The 21,797-nt window shown below is 45.4% G+C and overlaps 1 protein-coding gene across 1 annotated transcript in view; it reads left to right on the top strand.

Annotated features, from left to right (window-relative positions):
- ZSWIM4 (zinc finger SWIM-type containing 4) overlaps positions 1 to 19,041 on the top strand; it is a 31,944-nt gene extending 12,903 nt beyond the window's left edge. Inside the window, exons 3-14 of the mRNA XM_063294341.1 lie at positions 6,463 to 6,819; positions 8,307 to 8,455; positions 9,149 to 9,299; positions 10,556 to 10,735; positions 11,263 to 11,577; positions 12,059 to 12,196; positions 12,843 to 13,097; positions 13,824 to 13,959; positions 14,317 to 14,474; positions 14,646 to 14,809; positions 16,145 to 16,226; positions 16,426 to 19,041. Of these exons, the coding sequence (XP_063150411.1) occupies positions 6,463 to 6,819; positions 8,307 to 8,455; positions 9,149 to 9,299; positions 10,556 to 10,735; positions 11,263 to 11,577; positions 12,059 to 12,196; positions 12,843 to 13,097; positions 13,824 to 13,959; positions 14,317 to 14,474; positions 14,646 to 14,809; positions 16,145 to 16,226; positions 16,426 to 17,312 (2,972 nt within the window). The 3' untranslated portion in view covers positions 17,313 to 19,041. The remainder of the gene's footprint in view (positions 1 to 6,462; positions 6,820 to 8,306; positions 8,456 to 9,148; positions 9,300 to 10,555; positions 10,736 to 11,262; positions 11,578 to 12,058; positions 12,197 to 12,842; positions 13,098 to 13,823; positions 13,960 to 14,316; positions 14,475 to 14,645; positions 14,810 to 16,144; positions 16,227 to 16,425) is intronic.
- Positions 19,042 to 21,797: the final 2,756 nt, after the last annotated feature.

A 21,797-nucleotide genomic window follows, 5' to 3' on the forward strand; every position in this document is an offset into this window, starting at 1 on the left:
GAGGAAATTCAGCATTTGAAACTCTGTTCATGATGACTGGTAATGAGAGACGTTGAAATTATAAGGTTGGGACATTTGGTAAAGGTTTTGGGGTACCCTTCTACCAGAGTTCGGAGTCTTTTACTTTTGCTGATGGGAGACAGATATCCACTTCTCCAGTGAAACTGGCTTAAAATAATATCAAGACAGGCAAAAGGAAACAGATCCCTATGTAACAGAAATTCAGTAAGATGATAGAAATTTCCAGGAGTGATCCTCAGCCTTCAATTTTCTTGAAAGCCCATGGTAGAATTACACATTTTATTTATTTATTTAATTTTCTATCCCGCCTTTATTACTTCTATAAATAACTCAAGGTGGTGAACATACCTAATACTCCTCCTTCCTCCTATTTTCCCCACAACAACCACCCTGTGAGGTGAGTTGGGCTGAGGGGGAGTGACTGGCCCAAGGTCACCCAGCCGGCTTTCATGCCTCAGGTGGGACTAGAACTCACGGTCTCCTGGTTTCTAGCCCAGCGCCTTCACCACTAGAGCAAACTGGCTCTCCTGAATGGAACCTTCATGGTCAGAGGCAGTGTGCAATTGAAGATCAAGGGCTGCCTTATTCTGCAGTTGACACCAACTTTTGGTTGCTTTCTGTGTCTGGTTGCCCATTGAAAGGCAGCTCCCTGTTTGAGTGACAGCTCAGCTGCAACTGCTCACTGACTGCAAATCTACTTCCATGCCTGCTTCATTTAATTGCACGTTATATCAAACTCTACAGAGCTCAAAACAGTAAATCAGTACTTTTAAGTGGACACAGTTTATACCTCTAGGTAAGAGTTGCTGAATATTATATTGGCTTGTATGAATCATTCTTAATCCTGGCCAAAAGATTAGCTTGCCTCTTGAGTGGAAGAGGAAACAAAATAAAGGATGTACAGCATTTGAATTCAGTGCAAGAACTCCTCTGAGAGATGCTCAGAAAGCCTTCTAATCTCTAGGCTAGCTTTAAGCCTTGCAGATTTGGTATTTCCAAAGTACTGGTAACAGCTTTGCAAAGTAATGAGAAAATGGCTGGATTCCTCTTGGACTGCACTATTCATTCTACAACAGCAAGTCAGCATTTCTTATGTCACTTAACAGGACCTCAGCAGATGGTTTTTGTTCCCTGATCTGACTGCTTTATGGCAATGATTGACAATGTAGTGTCAGGCCAGGGGCCTGCCAAATTTGACGTATTCTCTTTTGCGTTTGATTGACATATGAGCCCTTTGGTTTGATCCCATCTATCTTAAAAGTTTGAACCTGTCATTCACTGGCCTTCAGTAGGAGGCATGCTGGAGCCATCGCACAATCCCATTGTAAAAGCAAGTGCGTTTTACCAAATATTTTGCAGGCGGATTTCCGGATCACCTAAGCCAGGGCACCAAATGGAATTGGCTGAAGACAGACTCTTCCAGAATTTAAATCTAATTTGCAATAAATAGTTCCCTGCCATAAATATAGTAGTCAAAGCAGTTTCATAACACCTCCCCTGTTAATTCTCAGATTCTGGACAGCTGCACTTTAGCTCCCAGGTCTTTTACCCATCAGAAGCTATGATGTATGGTGGAAAAAGTGCCTAGTGGTGTAATCAGCAATGACCCTTCCAGTTCGCAGACTGGTGAAAGAGTTGGCGCACGCTTGCCTATTCCCAATTGGGGCTTCAGAAAGTTCACAGTGTCAAGAGAAATGCAGTCTAGTGAATTTTATGAAGGGACCATTAAGGACCGGATGCAAAACGTTTCAGTGTATGAAGTCTTACTTTTCAGTTTTTACCTAAGGAAAGAATAGCTTCTGCAGCTGACCAGATTGGGTGTTTCAGTTGCAGGTTGCAAGCTAGTATTGTCTATATTTAGCCTATCATCAAAAAAAGCAAGAATCAGATAGTATATTGTTAAAGGATAATTGGTAGGGCAAAGTAATTTGCTCTTCTTTCACTTCTACCAGTGACAAATTCATGGCAGCTTACTCTATTGTACATACTTCATTTTTTTCATGTTAAATAGAGTAAATTTCCTTTAAGAAAGGTTGATATTTGGCAATAGTAAAAAAGGTTGTTGTTGTTCAGCTGTTTCTGGCTCTTTGGGTCCTGACAAGATAATTTCTCTGGCACAGTCGTTCAGTGTTTCTTTGAACTCTTCTAAGCTCAAATGTGTGTCATCAGTGCTTGTATCTAGCCACCTTGTCTTCTGTCAGTCATGATTTCAACTGCCATGCATTTTTTTAAGCATCAGGACCTTCTCCAGTGACTCTAGTCTTTGCATTACTGTATGCATTCAAGTTATTTAAGCTTTAGCTTCACGATTCATGATTCTTTTTTTTAATCTATTTAGTGGTGTCCAATTCTTGGAGACCGCCTGGACAAGCCCCTGCAGTTTTCTTGGCAAGGTTTTTCAGAAGTGGTTTGCCCTTGCCTCCTTCCTAGGACTGAGAGAGAGTGACTGGCCCAAGGTCCCCCAGCTGGCTTCATGCCCAAGTCAGGACTAGAACTCATGGTCTTCTGGTTTCTAGCCCGGTGCCTTAACCACTACATCAGACTGGCTCTCAGCTTCATGATACAAGCATTCAAAATGAGGGAACAGCTAGTTTTGCAGGGCTGCTTGCATGTTAAATGTTTTGAATAAACTCTGTGCTTTTGAAACAGATCAAAACATATTTTCTTTTTGGAAAAAACCCCCCTAAAAGTTAAAATGTTAAAGGCTGTTATTCTGAAGTTGGGCCTGTTTTGGCATAGCAGGACTTGCTTAGGGTTAGCTTCAAATATGCCCAAGGGGTCCTGAATGCAGTTCATTGAAACAAGCTGGAGCCGTGTCATCTACACATGGTTACTGATGCTCCAATGACACAGAATAAATATGGATCATGCTAATATATTATGGTGCTGTAAATGTTGCCGCTTGTAAGGGGAACAGGAAGAAAAGGTAATGTTTTGCTCTAGTACCAAAACCTAACAGCTGTAAGTATACTTGAGAAAATTCTAGTTTTTAATATGTAGTTGAAAATGGGGGTTTGATTTCTGGAGAGTTATATTTTCATTTTCATTTTTTCAATTTTATTTTATTTCGGTCATAGACCAGCATACGAGTTATATTTTCTTTGCCCCCAATTGTAGAAAGTTAGATTTATTTCATCTGTAGTATATACAGCCTACACAGTCCATTCCACATTTGAACATTTTACACAATGCTTCCACAAATTATTACAGTACATAGCGGATCTCTTTCTAAACTGAAACTGAACATAAATGTGCAAAAATTGAAATGATGTAGTCCCCAACTCTTGTACTAAATGATTACATAATCTGGTTCTAGATCCATTATTTTGATTATTTTGTAGCTTCCCTACCTGCAAAGAACACTGTAGGAATGTATACAGAGAGTTCCATGAGCTTATAGCTGACTCCCCCCCCCCACCATGTGGATATGGTATAACCCTGAATAATAAGCCTCTTGTCACAGCTTACTGCATCAGTTTTTCATGCTTAGAGATAATCTTGTTAAGGCCCCTGGTGCCAGTGGGATGTGCCCTTTCGTCTTAAACATTCCACTGTCTTTAAAAGCAACAGTAAAACCCTGTAACTTTACGGCAGCGATTTTTAAGGCAGAATGAACACTCATTATTTGGACTTTTAGTTGTTGGTACAATTGCTAAGAATCTGAATGTGCACATTTAAATGCCTTTTTAAAAATATAACCAAGTTTTAAAAAGTATGAGCTCTGAGTAATTAAAATACATAATTCTCCAAACATCTCTATAATGTGTTTCTCTTACACCAAATAATACAATCAGTCTCTTAATTAGAGCGAACACTGCAATGCCCTATTTGTTTAACAGCAGAGCTAGATCCTAATACTACAAAAACTTAAAAACTTGTTTTCCTTTAGTGATGTGCTCAGTAAATAATAAGAGCTTGATGATGAGAATTGGACTGTTTTATGAGCAATTGAACAGTCATTATGTTTCTCCATTAACTTTAAAATCTATTTCCTGTTTCCAGTTCTGGGCCTCAGTGCCGAGTATGCAGACTTAGTCAAGTGCCATCTACTTGTTGGTTGTTTTTACTGTATAATCTGATATCCCCCAAACAGAGAGAAGTAAAAAACGATAGCTGGAGAGGTAGGACCAGATGCAAAATGGTGGCCCAAAGATGGGAATAATTATTTCATAGAATTGAACACCACTGCATGTTTAACAACTCCCAAGTTTCTGGTCTAAATTTATTAATTTCATTTTAGTTAATACTTTTTTTGTGGTATCATTATCTTAGCTTCCTTTGAATCATTATTCTTTAGCTTAACCTTTCCTATAAGTATACTAGTTAGCTCTTGGCACCTGCTCTGGCTGAAATTCTTTTTCTTTGAAAACGAGTGACCAGCACTACACTCCTGATGAGCTCTTGCGAGAAGCTATACAGAAATATGAATGCTTCCTGAAGCTTCCTGAACGTCCTCCCACCTTGGGTAGCCAAGAATGACATATCCATACTTTGCAATTACATGACACTGTTTGCTCATAGTCATTGTGTGACTGAGCAGGATTCATTTCTTTCTTCATCTATTATTTTCATATGACCAGTTCTTTGCTAATCATTTAAAATGTGGTAGTTCCAGAATATGTGGGTTTCATTCCATTTCTTTCATTCTGCTTGATGAAATAATCCATTCACCTTCCTTATCCCAACTCTAGAGGAAAAGAAAGGCCTATAACTTTCTGTCCTCCAGGTTTCATTACATAGTGTATTTTTCACCAATAAAATATTAGTCAAATAGGCCCCAAGACTGGTCCTTTAAAAACTCAGTTGGGGATGTACCTCTTCAGCCCAGACATTTCTTGTCCTATGCAGCTTCTTCACTACTTTCTGTTGTTCCTTTGACCCAATGTTCTTCTGATGTGATAGGAAACAAATACAGGTGTGTTAGTTGAGAATGATGGAAGCTGAAATTCAGGACATATTTTGGGTCTTGAATTGGAGACACAGCAGTAGGAGAGTATATCTGATGAACAGGACAACATTTGGAATTGTAAACTAATACAAGCTTTTTATTGGTCAAATGAGTCTATTCCTAAGCTTATCAATCTTAAAGGAAGTATTATTCAGGAGAAAAGATGCTAGGGTCCAGTCCTTTATATACTTAAGTAAGGTTAATAGAAATCATGAGTAATGGCATTTCATTTTGCAGTTTTAGTGCAAGAACCTTTTGGGAATATGCTATCTTTGTATTTGAAAACAGAAGTAATATGTCCAAAGATCATTCACATAAAGATCATTTATGTGAATACTGCACCAAAGATTTACATATTTTTAGCACAACATGGGCTGTTTTAGCAAGCGTGTCATAGGCAAATTACCAAAACAGTGCATGTGATCTCTGGTATAGTAGTCAGATCTGTCCTAGGGACATATGCCCCAACTTGGAACGTTTGTGTACACCCTAGATTTTGTTTTTTCCTCCTAGTGTGGTATATTGTATCATGCCTAGACTGTGCTAGGATGAAAGTAATTTTGCAAAGCCGTGGATCTGCATTTTTCATTTCCACGATGAGGGGGTTGGTTACGCTTGACTACCTCAGATGTACCTTTTCCTCTGGAAGTTCCCTTTTCTATTTATAGTAACTCCAAATATAGCCAGTGACTCTCCTGCCCCAGAGGTGAGGGCAAGTCTCACCTGGGTGTAGGTCCAGATCAGGCAGTTAATGTGAGTCACCCATATCAAGCTGGCAGTACTAGCAGAGGATCCTTTCTATGGAGTGACACAGCAGGGTTGGGGGTGTGGCCTTGTGCCCAACTGGTTTGGTGAGGGTGTCCGTTTTCATCATATATGACTCATCCGCTTGGTCAGTACAATACAGCAGCCCCTCCTGTGGCCCTGTTCTGAGCCTTCTGCCTCCACCCCTTTTATTTGGGTGTGTGCCACTTACCCAGTACCCCTTCCAAAAGTACTGAGCTGGATGTACATTGGAGAGCAGCTCTGAACAAGCTCCCAGTTTGGGAGGGATATGATTTTGTCTTCTTCGGGGAGGGTTGATGTGCTTCACTCTAAAGCCCACACCTAGATAACCCGCCGGATTGGCAATACTATCTCAGTAGGACTTGTATTATGATTGAGCTATTTCCAAAACTGTCTGGTTCCCTTGTGGGTCAGATTCCTGGTCAGTCTTCCAGTTTCTGTTCACTGCAGAGTTGTTGTTAATACTTCTGTGGATGACTCTCCCAGTATGGGCAGTGGGTCAGCTTTTGTGGCATTACTTCAGGGTCCTAAGATGTGACACCCTAATTACACCTCAGAATCCGATCCATGTGTGCCCACTCTACTAGTAAAAGTGATCACGGTTGCCATTCGTTCATGCCAGCCTTCTAGACTTGTTTGGACTTTTGCTCCAGGTGGTCAAATTGTAGACTCACTGCTGGTGTTTGTCTTTCTTCCTGAATGCACAGGTTTCCACCTGAGTGGTATTGTGACAGAACCGCCAGGCCCCAGTGAGCCAGAGCACAGTTACCATGTCTCCATCAGTTTTGACCGCTGCAAAATCACGTCAGTGAGCTGTGCCTGTGACAATCGGGACATCTTCTACTGTGCCCATGTGGTGGCCCTGTCCCTACACCGCATCCGGCACGCCCACCAGGTGGAGCTGCGCCTGCCTATCTCGGAGACGTTGTCCCAGATGAACCGGGATCAGCTACAGAAGTTTGTGCAGTACCTGATCAGTGCCCACCACACAGAAGTGCTGCCAACAGCTCAAAGGCTTGCTGATGAGATTCTTCTGCTTGGCTCTGAAATTAACCGAGTGCATGGTATGAAGCTGGGCTGGCCTTGGATCCTGGGGAGAGGCAGAGAATGGCTGTAGTTTGGGGCTCTGGCAGCCGGCCTCCATTACTTGTTCCCAGCCCTGTTTTATCAGACTGCAATGGAGGAGGGAAACCCAGAACCCATTGCCAGGCTTCCTAATTGACGGCTGAATAAAAGCCCCAAATCTCATTCTTTACGGCCACCTTGGGTACCCTCCAAGTGTGCTGCAGTTTAACTCCAATCAATCCTAGCCAGAGGTGGCTGGGAATTCCAGATTGTGTCTAGGTCCCAGTATACTGGGAGGGCACCAGGTTGGGGAAGCAATAAATAAATGGGCAAAGTGTCTTAGTTACAAACAAATACATGTGTATCATAGTATAACAATACCATACTGCCATTAGTAGAACAGTGTGATACAAGGTCAACCTGCCATCACATTCTAGTATCATCAGATCATTATTCAGACGTCCACTGAAAAAGGTCCGCAGATGGCTTCTTATATGGCTCCAGTTATTGTAGCTCTTGCTGTTCCCTCTCTGGGCTTTTGCAAGTTCCAACTTTTATGATAAGCAAATTTCATTCAACTGCACAGGGAATGGATCTTTGATTGGTTCCATTCCATCCATAATAAACTTCTTAAAATGTATATAATCTGTCCTTTGAGATAATCATGTGCTGGTATTGCAAACATCGTCTCTTAATAATGAAAGTTTAAAGACTGATTACTATGCCCCCCTCTCCATGGAGGCATAATAATCATACATTATTATTATGGCATAGTAATTGACGTAAAGTCCAGTCGTGTCCGACTCTAGGGGGCGGTGCTCATCTCCGTTTCAAAGCCTTGGAGCCGGCGTTGTCCATAGGACACTTCCGGGTCATGTGGCCAGCATGACTCACGGAACGCCGTTACCTTCCCGCCGAAGCGGTACCAATTAATCTACTCACGTTTGCATGTTTTCGAACTGCTTGGTGTGCAGAAGCTGGGACGAGCAACGGGAGCTCACCCCGCCGCGCGGTTTCGAACCGCCGACCTTCCGATCGACAGCTCAGCGGTTTAACCCGCAGCGCCACCGCGTCCCACATGGCATAGTAATAGACACCTTAAAAATAATTTACTTTAAAAATAATCCAGAAGACGTTCATCAGAACTCATGTGAACACAGCACCTTTCTGTGATTTGTTAGAGACTGTCCTTTTTCAGGCTACTCTTCAAGTGTAAAAATGGTGCTGCTGCCTTAATCATAATAAATTGATTCTGTAAAACAGTAGCATCTTTTTGTCAGTCTCCCGTAGAAACCTGAAAAATGTGGGCTTAATGAATAACAGATGTCTGAAGCACTTCTTCTGAATCATTTTGAAAGTACTTGCTGTGTTTAGTATCTAGGCAGAAGGTTAGGCCTAGTTAATTTCTACAAAAGTATAATGCCCTCAAGGTTAGGGTTAAGATTAGGAGTATGTAGCAGCTAATACTTTGGCCATCTCCTCCTAGGAGCTCCAGATCCCACAGCTGGTGCAGGCATTGAGGATGCAAACTGTTGGCACCTGGACGAGGAGCAGATCCAAGAACAAGTGAAGCAGCTACTGTCCAATGGGGGTTATTATGGAGCAAGCAAGCAGCTTCAGTCCATGTTCAACAAGGTAAAGGCTGACGTCCATCTGTTACAGAGCCTGCCATCTGTCACTCATCTGTTAGTGGAGCTATGTCACCGTTCTTCCCCATTACCGTGGAGGAAGGATTTTCCCTTTCTCACTGTGGAGATAACCACCACCCTGTCAACAGGAAAGTGATTCCATTCAAAGACCATTTTGTGTAAACTGGGGCTTTATCCTTCAGGGCTGGTGGGAAAGGCCCTCTTCTAGGTTTGTGCTATGGCAGAGCTGCCTGCAGATGCTGGGTTGAGGATGCTTGCAGAGTTGGAGTGAAGAGGCAGCCTGCACTAGGAGGTGATCTGAAAGCTGTCCTATACATATGTAGGCAACATTTACTACATGCTTTAAAATGTAAGGCTTTTAAGTACTAAAGTATCTTGCCTTCAGTGCAATCAGAAGGGGAAGTCGAGCTCCATTTGTAGATGGAAGGTGGGATTTCCACAGTGTTTCATGGCTTTATGGCCTTTTCTAATGTGGTCCCTCCAGATGTGTCAGATTATGACTCCCGTCACCTTTGGCAGCATGACCATGTTTTCTGGAGATGCTAGGAGTTTCACATCTGGAAGGCAGTAGATTGGGGGAAATTGATTTGCTATTTTGACAGGCAACGAAGTTTGGTTGTTGGGTTTTGGGGGGGGGCTGTCCCTCTCCTCTCCAGTTGTCACTTCTGTTTTTCTCCAGGTGCGGGAAATGCTACGAATGCGGGATTCCAATGGGGCACGGATGCTTATCCTGATGACAGAGCAGTTTCTGCAGGATCCCCGTCTGGCGCTCTGGCGGCAGCAGGGAGCAGGCATGACTGACAAGTGCCGGCAGCTCTGGGATGAACTTGGTAGGTGAAGGGCTTGCCTGAAAGAGTGGATGGCCAGGGCTTTTCGTGACATTAGGTGAATTCTGGATGCTGGTGCAGAAATGAAGCTTTCTTCTTTTAAAATGCAAGTTTGGAGGAGAAGTTTGAAAACATGAGGCCAGAGCCTGAAGAAAAGAAAAGCTAGTTGCCCCTAGATAGATGATGTTTAACTCCCCTGTCACATGTTTTGTTTTTCTTGTTCTTTTTTTAAAAGAACATTACTGACTAATTCTACAAACCATTTAAGCTTTTAAAAGTTTATTTATTTTTTCTTAATTGTAGACTTGTGAGAAAGTTACAGGGAATGAGTGTGTACAGTATGACACTTGATGGGCTCTTGACCTGAGAAATTGCCTTAGCTAGACAGGAAGATTGGAGACAAATGTCAAAATGGATAACCTTCAGGATCGTCCTAACATGAGGGTGATGGGAGGGTGCAGGCTTTCCATCACACAATAATTAATGGTGGTGTTATCAGTCTTAAAAACTGGTCCATAGTGAAGTGCGAGCTTTATAGCCAGATTTTTTTTAACAAAACCCTATTCCAGTAGTTCCTGTGCCATGAAACCCAAAGCCTATCGTTCTATATCACTATGTGGGATAGAGCGGAAAAAGCAGGTCATTCCTTAGCTGTGCTAGATCTAAACCACTAGCCTGTGGACAGAATTTTGTCCTGTCCAAGAGGCTGATTTCTAACTTGCCCTTCTTTAGAGAGAGAAAGTGTGTGTATGCGAGAGAGACAAAGAGAGATTCATATCCTGCTTTTCCTCCAGGAATTAAAGGTGGGATATATAATGCTCCCTCCTCCTATTTACCCCACAACAATTCTGTAAGATAGGCTGGGCTGAGAGAGAGTGACTGGAGTCATCCAGTGAGCTGTTAGGGCTGAAGATGGACTTGAACCAGGTTTCCCCATCCTAGTCCAGCAGCTAAACCATTACATCATTACAGTATGTGTTCTTTCCTTTCTTGTTAGCTTCCTGCATCTTTGCTCTGAGTCCTGCTGCCACTCGTTTACTAAATAGTATGCTATGCTGCTATTTCATGCATGTATGCCTTTCTTCCATGCTGGAGCTCTTCTATGGGGCTCCCCCCCAGGACGTTGGCCTGTCCACGGTCTGCTTAGCTTCCACACCACTGTCATTTCATTTGACTTTGGACTGTAATTTTTGGCTCCCCATCTGACTTTATGCCCGTATGCTCACCTGGATATTTGTTACATCCTTTTTGTGTCTTAGGTGCATTGTGGGTGTGTGTGGTTCTGAGCCCACATTGTAAGCTGGAAGAGCGGGCTGTTTGGCTGCAGCTTCTTAAGAAGTGGAATAAGCTGGATATCTGTCCATTGGAGGAGGGTAACTACTCCTGTGACAGTGTTGGCACGAACAGCAGCTTGTCAACTAACCCGAATCGCAGCACAGGTAGGAAAGTCACACTGGAATTCCTTAGTGGGGAAAGCCTTCAATGCCACCTCAGTCACACTCAGCAGGTGGCCGCAGTCAGGGTTGTCATCTGCAATTCTTCTGAGATAAAGCTTGTAAAACGCTGCATAGTCAGTAATCAGTCTTGAAGGAAGAAGACAAAAAACCTGATATTCTTCTGATGGCAAGATTCCATAATTTTTTACTATTAAAAGCTTAGTTTTACTTTTTCTTTTTAAAGATTTACAGAATCAGGTGAACTTGGGATATAGTTGCAATAATAATAATAATTATAACCATTATTATTAACTATATTTTTGCTTGTGTGTGCGTGTGTGTGTGTATTTTTTTCTTGTTTCAAGTTTTTTTCCTTTGCGTGTATGGTAAATTGCTTATTCTTGCTTTCTATTATTCTACGTATGTATATCTGTTTGAAAATGGATCAATAAAGGTATTTGGGTTTTGGAGGGGAAAAAAGATTCCATAGTTTTTCCAACTTCTGCTCTAACTGGTTTCTTCCTTGGCAGCCACTGTCCGGCAGACAGTCTTTGGGCGCGCTATCAAGGCTGCTGAGCTTCGCTGGGGGGACTGCCACCTGCAGAAGATCTTGAGCAGTGATTGCTACGGTGTCTCTTTGAAGAGCGGCGGTGACAAGCTGGGCTTTGACCCCCAAGGCCATCCACTCTGGCTGGGCGATGCCTTTCCCATGGCCTGTGCACGGGTGGATGCCTTGCGCTCCCATGGCTACCCACGTGAGGCCTTGCGCCTGGCGGTGGCTGTTGTCAATGCCATGCGCTTGCAGCGACGTCATCAGCTGGACAGCTACAAGCAGCAGAAGAAAGGCAAGGGTGGCAGGCAAAGAAAGGGGTGGGGTGGGTGGGCAGGGAGGCCAGTTTAAGTCAGGAAGCTTGGTAGCCTAATACCAGATCCCAGCATCTCCAGTAAAGGGTTTTTGGACAGAAGTCCCTGGAGCCTGGGCAAGCACAGAGCTATCCCTGGGCATGTGCAGGTACCTCAGTCCAAGGTCAGGTTTCAAAGGAGAGCACAGGGGGTGAGTGGACATAACTTGTTTAAAGCCCTCTGCTTCTTTAAATAAACAGCGGGAAGAAAGAATGGTGCCTAGTAGGTCTGAGCAGTGGGTGCTGGGGTTTTCTGCCTTTGTTTCATACATCGTTTCTCTAGTGATCATAGATGCATTTGTGTGGTTTTTTTCATTGGCTTTGCAGTGTGTAGAATTGTTTTCAGATGCCCAAATGGGGCTGGTGAAATCACAACATGAGGGTTGACTTCTGAAGAATCATTCCCCGCTTTTTTCCTCCTCAGAGCTCCTGCACAAAGGCACAACCAGCATTACCAACTTGGAAGGATGGGTTGGGCACCCTCTGGACCCCATTGGTTGTCTCTGTCGTACCTTTCTGGAGGCCTGTCGAATGGATGATGAGGGGCTGGTCCTTTTCCCAGGTATTGTGGGATATGTACATGTGGGGGGGACAAGGAGACCAAGTGTGGGGGTGAAATAGCCAATCCTTCCCTAGAGCTCTGCTCTGCTTGTCTTGCAGTCCTAGCCTACACATCTGTCAGCCTTCCAAGTAGACCAGACAGGAAACACGACCAGATGAGCCAATTCTACTTTATTGTAAGGCTACATTAACAGAATCTTGCAAGTCTGAAAGTACAAATCTCCTGCTCTCCCTATTTACCGCCTGATCAGCTAGGGCGGTCCCTTTCTAAGTTTCTTTCTCTCTCTGTTACTCAGTTGTGGGCTCCTCCCCCTTTTATCTGGTCATTCTCTAGGCAGCATCTCTTCCCCGTCTTCCAAGGTCATTCTCACATTCCACTGCAGATTTTCAGGGACCACAATGGTTTCCTTATAAGGGACTGCTTTCACCTGTGGGAAATGGTTCAGACCTTGCTGGAGTGAGGAGGGGTGATTGTCGGATGAGAAAGGGTCCTTGCGTATATGGAGGTGCATCTGTGCAGGAGCTTCTCACTTGCGTGAGTTGTGGTTCCAGGGAAGAGAATGTCCACACTTAAGATAAGCTGGTGAGCTATTGCTGTTTGATTCCTGTCCTTCCTCAGCTGTTCTCTCCGTGTTGTCCCTCTCCAGATTCTCCAGCAGAGCCCAAGAAGGCCCTCTATCAGCACATCCCAGTGCCCTCAAGCCCTGGCGAGTCATACTACATGCTGGCCCTGGAGGTGGCCCTGCTGGGGTTGGGGCAGCAGCGGTCCATGCCAGAGGGCCTTTACGCACAGGACAAGGTGGTGCGCAGCGAGGAGCAACTCATTGGGCTCCTAGATGAGATGGAGCTGGACGAGCGGCTGGTTCCTGTGCTCCGCAAGCAAGCGGCCTTGCTGCTGGATGGTTAGTGAAGTAGGCTTGGGCTCTGCTGCCCCCGTATCCTGAAGATGAGATGCCCATGGCCGTGTCTCTAAAGGCAGGAATAGATGCACTGTGGGAGGAGGATGAGCCTTTTTTTGTCCAGAGGAACTAGATACAGTGAAGCGACTCGGTAAATGAGTTACCAGAGGAAAGGCAAAATGAGTTCCTTCTGCAAACAACTTGAGACTGCTCTGAAATGGACACCCAAGTTACCCCAGTACACTGGAGGCAGCATCTTCCTACTCTCTGTATGCAGTATCAGCACAGTCTAAGCCATCTTGCTTCTGATTTAGTGTTAAAATGGCAAGCTGTGCTTGTATTAAACTTCTGCCCACAGGGCCTGAACCTGGGCCTGGTTACAGCAGGGTGGTACAATTGATGTCAGTGGGCCAAGGCCAGTTTTTGAAAAGCTGGCAGAAAGAGGAGTTTGATGGTTAAGGGTGTACTGGCTTCTTCAAGAGCCTTCTGCACAAACAGGCTTCTGGGATGCTGTTTCTGTGGGGATGGGGGGGACTTGGGGGATGGGGGACAGAACGACTTGGAATACCAACAGGTCAAAGCCACTGTCAACCAGTTCATCATCTGTGTAGAGGTTATTATTCACCTTGCCTAGTTCCTCTTCTCCTACGGAGCAGGCATCTCGTTGAATGCTTTGAGCTGGGTTGTAAGACTGTCGCTGTTAATCAGCTATGTATCTGTTCCTCCTAGGAGGGCCTTTCAGTGGATTCGGCGAGGTGGTGTTCCGAGAGAGTGTTCCCATGCACACTTTTGCCCGTTACCTCTTCACTGCCATGCTGCCCTATGATCCCGAGTTGGCTTACCGTTTGGCATTGAGAGCCATGAGGTATTCATATCCCCTCCTCTTCTTCCGCTGTGCTTTTGTTTCCTCTGCTCTTTTTGCTGTATATTGACTGATTTTCTATGCCTTCTACCACTATATGCCTTCCTCCTCCAGGTTGCTGTTTCCAGCTTCTGCTTAATGCTGCAGATCAGAGCCCCAAAAGCCACGTTTGCTTGGCAAAGAATTTCTTCTGTGGGCCATCTCCTGTTTCTGATTCCCCTCCCCTTCTCATTAACTATTTGTCCATGGATCTGCTTGAAGCTAATCTTCCCTTACTGGGGCCTGCTCATTCCATCTGCTGGTTAATGTATTTTTCTAGAACAGTGGCAGCATGACTTGTCTCCTTCCCATTCTCCCCAGGCTTCCTGTATTGGAGACAGTGTTACCAGCTAATGACATCTTGCACCAGAATCCCCTGGACTCCATGATGGCCAATCGCTTCCCCCGCTGGTTCACCCTTGGCCACCTAGAGACTCGGCAGTGTGAGCTAGCATCGGCTATGCTTACAGCTGCTAAAGGTAGATCTGGTCCTGGAGGAGAGGAGAAGTCAGTGATCTGGGACTCAACTTCTTCCCCTCTGAAAGCAGAAATGGGTTGTTACTCAGGATAGCAAGGGGGAAGACTGGGTCCTGCCTTTAGCCCCAAGGAAGGCATCTCATACTGTGGACTTTTATTATGACTCCTTGCAGGTGACCCCAACTGGCTGCGCATGGTCCTGGGCTCCATCCAGCAGAACATTCATTCCCCAGCCCTGCTGTTCAAACTGGCCCAGGACGCCTGCAAGACTGCCACGCCAGCCAACACGCCTCCAGATACCACCTTACTTAATATCTCCCTGGAGCTTGGCCTGCAGGTGAGGGTACACCTGAACAAATTATGCCTCTGATTCTTTGGGAGGAGTTCCTCAGTGCTACTTGGGTGTTGTTTGGGAAGGATGGTAGTCCAAAACATCTGGAGGACACATTTGGGGAAGGCTGCAGTAGGAGATCTGTAACAAAAAACTTAATCTGTACTCTTTTGTTAGAATCATTCTTGATTAAAGATCTGACACGATTCTGTAATAGATTCCGAATAATGTAGCAATGTATCTCTCTGGCTAGTGACTTATTCGTACCAACTATTTTCTCTTTGCTCAGTTAATTTATTTTCCCCTTCCATGCCTGCTGAAACCATGCTCCTACCAGGATGAATCAGACATTTCCATATTCTTAAGCGGTGTTAGTGTTTATGGTTTTATAAATAATTATAAATATTTATTAATTATTAATTATTAATTGTATTTTTAGAAATAGATGTCATGCTTTCTCTGATGTTTTGTTAACAGATGTTTCCTCCTCAAACTTGTTTTATGTATTCTCCATTTATTGATCTGATCATCACTGTGCCCCCCAATGAAACATTCGGATAAATTGAACAAACTCCCTTGTATTGAGGCGGAGTAGAGGGTTTGCCTGAGAGTGCTGGCTGGGGTTTTTCTGATGTTGTGTTTTCAGGGGAAGAAGAAAGTAGGACGAGCCAGGGGATCATAGCTGGGCTGCTCTATTTTTCTGGATGTGTCAAGCTTGGGTGTTCAGTGCTTGTCATCTCTGCCCTGCTATAAATCTTCAACTGTTTCAGCTGGGCATGTATTGGCAGGTGGTGAGAAATCCAGATACGAGTATCTGCTCCTCCCAGAAACATGCAATAAGCTAGGGTACAATCTGTTCATGCCTTTTTGAAACAGATGGGAAGAGAATTTCTAGGTGCCTCTTAAGGCCTTCGTTCTTAATGGATTCTGGCTTCTACCTTATGATAAGTAGTGGTTATTGAAATGGATCCCTGGCAGCTTGATTGTTGCTGTGACTTTCCTGGGACTTTCCAGTTCTCCTGTGTTGATCTACTTGCTTGGCACTCAGGTGAAGCACAATGCTTCAGTGTATCTATGCTCATCTTTCTCCTGGGAGCAGACATACCATTTCTTAGCAGGCAAGGCATGATACAGCCATTCATTCATCGCTCCTTCCAGATTACACCTTAGAGCAAGGAAGTTGTTTCACCTGAGGGACATCCATGGACACAGATGCTGGGTTGCACAAGCAGCAAACTGTTTGGGCCCTGTGCAGAAGGGACATGTATGGTAGTGTGTGGCTCCCAATATGCCTTGTTTTTTCCTTGTCATTTTGCCCATTTTCCACTGCTTCTCCCATAGGTGATGCGCATGACACTCAACACAATGACCTGGCGTCGTAGGGAAATGGTTCGTTGGTTGGTCAGCTGTGCAACTGAGATAGGTGAGTAAATGGGAATACTGGGCATGTGCTCATTCTGGGGTCTTTTGAGGCTTCCCAGAACTTTAGGATGGGTCTGGCTCTTTTCTGCTTTCCTCCGCATAAGTCCCATGCTGGCTTTTGGTTTTCCCCTTTGGAATGTGTGGAGTACTTGGGGACCTTGTGGCTAACCCCAGTTTTTTCCCACTTTCCCTGCTTTTAGGAGTCCAGGCCCTGATGAACATTATGCAGAATTGGTACACGCTCTTCACACCTATTGAGGCCACAACTATTGTGGCGGTGACTGGGACCACACATGCCACACTGCTGAGGCTGAGCCTGAGTACAGGGCAACGGGATGAGCTGTGCAGTTGCGCCCGGACACTGGCACTGCAGTGTGCCATGAAGGACCCACAAAACTGTGCCTTGCCAGCCCTGACACTATGTGAGAAGAACCACGCGGCCTTTGAGGCAGCCTACCAGATTGTGCTAGATTCGGCAGCCTCGGCTGGCATGGGCCACTCCCACCTCTTCACCATAGCCCGGTATATGGAGCACCGTGGGCTGCCTGTTCGTGCCTACAAGTTGGCTACCCTGGCCTTCTCGCACCTCAGCATCGCTTTCAACCAGGACACCCATCCTGCACTCAATGATGTCCTCTGGGCCTGCTCCCTTAGCCAGTCCCTGGGGAAGGACGAGCTGGCCGCCATTGTCCCGCTTGTCATCAAGAGTGTGCAGTGTGCCCCCATGCTCTCTGACATCTTGCACCGTTGGAGCCTTCCTCCCCCAGGCCTTGCTTCAATGGGTGGAGGGCGCCGTGGGGCCGGAAGCACGGGTACTGGTGGGAAGCTGTTTGCCATGGACAAAGCCCCGCTTTGCCAGCTGCTGGAAGCAGCCATGGCTGCCTACATCAGCACCACCCATTCACGCCTCACCCACATCAGCCCTCGGCACTATGGCGAATTCATTGAGTTCTTGGGGAAAGCCCGCGAGACTTTCCTGATGGCGCACGAAGGGCACCTACGCTTTAACCAATTCCTTGACAACCTCAAACAAACCTACAAGGGCAAGAAGAAACTTATGTTGCTTGTACGGGAACGCTTTGGCTAGGGGGCACTTTGGGGAAAACATGCTTTGACTAAGGGGGAGCAATCAAAGGGACATCTCTTCCCCTTGATCAGAAGCACTTTGGCTTGGAGGGTGGGGCAGAAAGATCGGTTTTCCCTGGAGCACGAGTGTTCTGGATACGTGGCTGGGCAGAGCCTGAATTTGCTGCCTGCATTCAGAAACTCTTTGTCTGTGAGAGCTCTCCTCCCGTCCCCAGAAGTAGAATTGAGCAGGTGGGGCTGGGCTTCAGGCTGGGGCCTCAGAAGTGAGGGGAGGGGGGTCTGCAATTCTGGTGCTGGGCACAGACTCTTACTAAGAGTCAAAGGTCTCTCTCGTTCTTTCACTGGCCCTGTCAGTAGTGCAGGAAGGATCTGAGCCTGAACTTGAGTTGTAAGATTTCCAATTTCAGTATTAACTATATAATTCCCCACCTTTGTTGAAGGCTCTGGGCCCAGTGTGGCCTTGCAGATGGTGGGCATCAAAGACCTGTGAAATTTCACAGCTGCTGTTCTGATCTTATATTTCAAATGCGATAGTGGTGGAGGTTTGACTTAGGTGTGCAAGTTAGGGGGAGATGGGTAGGGTCATACCTCCTCTTTCCTCGTTAAATCTGCTTCTCTATCCCCTCCCTCCTTTCTCTATGGCCCCACACTTCTGTGTATCTTTAGTAACAAATTCTGCTTGTTTAGAAGTGGCTGGGAGCCTAGAATACCTTTACAGGACTGGGGTGTTACCCAAGGCCCTGTTGCCTCTTTGCACCCTTAGTGTTCAAGCAGCTGGTACAAAGTCCCTCATGCCTGAGAATTCCTCAGACAAGACTAGTGAATAGCTGGGACTATTTCCTGCTGGGAGAATTGGCAGTGGAGTTACTATTCGACTTCTAGCACAGATGGGATACATTCTAGGGTTTATCTGGTTGAATTCCACAAAGCGGGTAGACAGACTAGATGTGCTCAGCCAGGCACTTCTTATTTTTCACAGAATGGTACCTTTGGAAGAGACCAGAAAAGCACCAGTCCTCAGCATGGACTCAGTTGCACATTACATTCCTTCCTTTCCCCCAAACTGTCATGTTAATCCACATAATAGCAACTACAATCAATGACTCCAAACCAAGTGACTCAGTCATTCAGTCTTCTGTTCTGACTATACAGATGGAGACCTTTCTGCTCTCACAGATTATCCCAGGCACACCTCCTGACCACCCATACGTCCTCTCACAAATCTGTCAGTATTTCAGCTTTATCTCAACTGTGCTCAGGGGTCACAGACTGGCTCCAGACCCTGGCTTGCATTGCGGGTGGGGGGGGACCAAGGACATTCAAAGGGGCTAGTGTCCTACTCTGTAGCTGTCCCTCTTCAGCTTTGTTTCCAGTTAACGCCCCTCAGACTCCTACAACTGAAGGATTCCTACTCTCTGTCTTCTCCAGCATAGACCTCCGGAGTTGCTGGTAGATAGGCAGTTCATACCTCAAAACGTCTCCCCTCTTTCAGGCCAAGACAATGGCACATGAGACATTTTGCCACTCTTGAGTAACTCTGCCAGGCTATCCAAGAAGTGCACCTTCTGCGTTCCTTGGAAGTGCCGAGGATCTTGAAGTTGCATCTTTTGGAGTGCTGTCTGCATAGTTGGCATCCCTGAAATGTTGCTGCGTCAGGCAACTGGCTGGGCTGCTAATGTAGCTGGCCTGCCTCTTCATAAGTGACCGATGTTCCCCTTGGAGTGGGCGGGGGGGGGGGAGAGTTCGAAGTGGCCACTAGCAGGGTGCTCTGTATTTCCACAAACATCCTGCTCCAAAATCCCACTTTTTTTCTGCTGGATAAAACCTACTCAGGAACAAACCACAACAAGCTCATGCTACTAATTAGATTATTGTGAAGACAAGATTATGTTTAAAAAGTTAATATATATCTATATCTATATCTATATCTATATGAAGAGGCAAGGGGTGCAGGAGGCTCTCCTTTCTGTGTGCGTGGGACCGGGGCTGCGTCCTGTGCTCAGCACCTCTCAGTCCTTAGTGTTGGTGGAGATGTTGGTGTGTTGCACAGCTCCACTTTGGAGCCAGCTAGTCAGTTAGTTGAAAAAAGGGGGGTGGGGGTGGGGGGAGGTTATTTCTTTGTTTTCCTGTATTAAAAAAAAATCCTGTAATTTTGTAATTTTTTTCTATTTATTGAATCATTTATTGTATTATTTTGTAAAAGTTTAACATAAACAGCAACTTTTTTTTTTTTTGGCTTGTCCTTTGGACATGCGGTGTGGGCTTCGTTTCTGTTTCTTTCGCTGCAGGGAGCACAGAAATTACCTGCTCACCTAGGTCAGCCCATGTGAAATTTCTTCAGCTCAGCCAGCAAATGGGTGGTGAAAACACAGGCTGGATATACTGGGTTATGCAATAACTCTTGCTTGAAAACCCATGACTGCACAGTATGTTAAAATTGTGTATTTGAGATAAGGAAGGTCCCCCACCCCCACCCCCACCCCCGAGAAATAAGTACAGTGTCTACGCAGCCTTTTCTTCTACTGATACTGTAGACCAGGGTTCCTCAACCTCGGCAACTCTAAGCTGTGTGGATTTCAACTCCCAGAATGGGAGTTGAACTTCTGGGAGTTGAAATCCGCACAGCTTAGAGTTGCCGAGGTTGAGGAACCCGGAACCCTGCTGTAGACTTAATGTGGAACTGTCAGAACAGAGTCGATTTTGATGACTTTTAGCACTCTGGGACCTTGGACTAGTGCTGCAGCACACCCTGGTCACAAGACAACTCTCCAGAGTGCAGGGGACAAAGTGCAAGGCGATCTATACTGAGAAGGAGAGGCTTTCTGCCCCCCGTCTCAAGGTGCTGTGTGGGACAGAAAGTCCAGGTGAAATCCATCCAGGCTCATGCAGTCTACTCCACAGGTAATTTCTCCACGGGCCACCTTCAGTTGAATGGGACCTGCTGAAGAGAGCTCTGCTTTGGGTCCTTTCAGTGAAGCTTTTCCAGGAGAGAATGCCCGTTGATCTCTTTTTCAGATTAGTTACAGATTAGTTGCCTGCCTTCCTGCTGAGTTTCCCCTGAACACACACTTCTACCTGGCAGAATCATTTCACTAAGGCAGCAGCAGCTCTTTTAGGACGATTGGCAGAAATGTAGCATCAGTGTAACCGGGCACCCCCAGAGAGAGATGTTTAAAAGGTTCGTCTCCTTCCTGAACTTGCTGAGCCAGATGGACATCTTTTAGAAAGATGTTCCAGAACCTCAGCAGAAAAGATCCTGTCTGCTTTCCATCTGCTGGGTTTGCAAGTGATATTTTTTATTACTTGTTTAAATGCTTTGTTTGCGTCAGCCCTCCACACCCTGTAATACAATTAAGAAAAAGTTATTAGGAGGTTAAAATGGTAAGGCATGAGTGAATGTATACAAAAGGATCTTCTAATTTAAACTTTGGACCCCACAATTTTGGGTGTCTACCTTTGCATCATAGGCAGCTTAAACCTACAGTGATCAAGTCTTGTGTTCTGAAGACATGCTCTGGGTTCCAAGTGAAGAGCCAGATTTATGGCTGAGAAGCTATTTTCTGCTGAGCTGGAAAGTTCTGTTCCCTCATTTGAGGTTGTGATAGGACAGTTCTCACCATTTCCCCCTCCCCACCTATGAGGCAGAGATCTGTCCCCCACACCCAGCTCTCAAACTTCTATCTTGAGGTCTGTCCTTGAAGGATCTGGCAACCACGGATCACCCTCTAAAAGCAAAATAGGTGGTAGGAACTTCCCTTAAGAATTTTAACTGCTACCGATGGATCACTGCCATGATCACAGGGGGGAACTGGCCACAAGGGCACCAGCACCTCTTTAAAGGCAGTCCTCCAACACAGGGCTACTGCCATTTTTGTTTTCCACAATGCCCCTGATAACATTGTTTCAGGATGCTGAAAAAATTAAAAGGCCCATCAGATTGCTTCCAAATGCCATCCAGGAAGCCCACCTGGGTGAGGCCAAGCAGAAGCCACTTTGCCAAGGGTCCCTTAGACCTGCCCCTGTGGGTCCTTTTCCAGTTTGGTGGGACCATGATGTCTTCTCTGTTAAGTCTCCCCACCAGAGCTTCTCATGGAACAGACTGGTTTCATTGGTTAAGTAACTACCTCAGTGTAGTGGTTGCCTATTCTAAAGCACTATCAGACTCATGAGCAGGAATTCAAAGATATCTGATTTATTAAAGAATAGTATGCAGGATCACAGAGAAAGCTGAGAATGATTAAAGTGCGCCAAATTCAAACTGAAAAACCCTCGGTGCAAATGAAACCCCTCCCCCCGTAGAATCTTCTCAAGTTCACAATCCCAGGTGCTCCTAACGGTCTCTGATGGTCTGCGGGAAAAGGCCTTGAACAGAGAAAATAATTCCAAACACATTCCATTGTAATGATTCCATATACAGAGCTTGGTACAAGGTCTCACAGCAGCTCCCTCCCAAAGAGAAACACGCGTCAGCGCCATGGCATGTGAA

This window comes from Candoia aspera, chromosome 2 (genome assembly GCF_035149785.1).
Source record: "Candoia aspera isolate rCanAsp1 chromosome 2, rCanAsp1.hap2, whole genome shotgun sequence".
In the NCBI taxonomy this organism is placed as follows: domain Eukaryota; kingdom Metazoa; phylum Chordata; class Lepidosauria; order Squamata; family Boidae; genus Candoia; species Candoia aspera.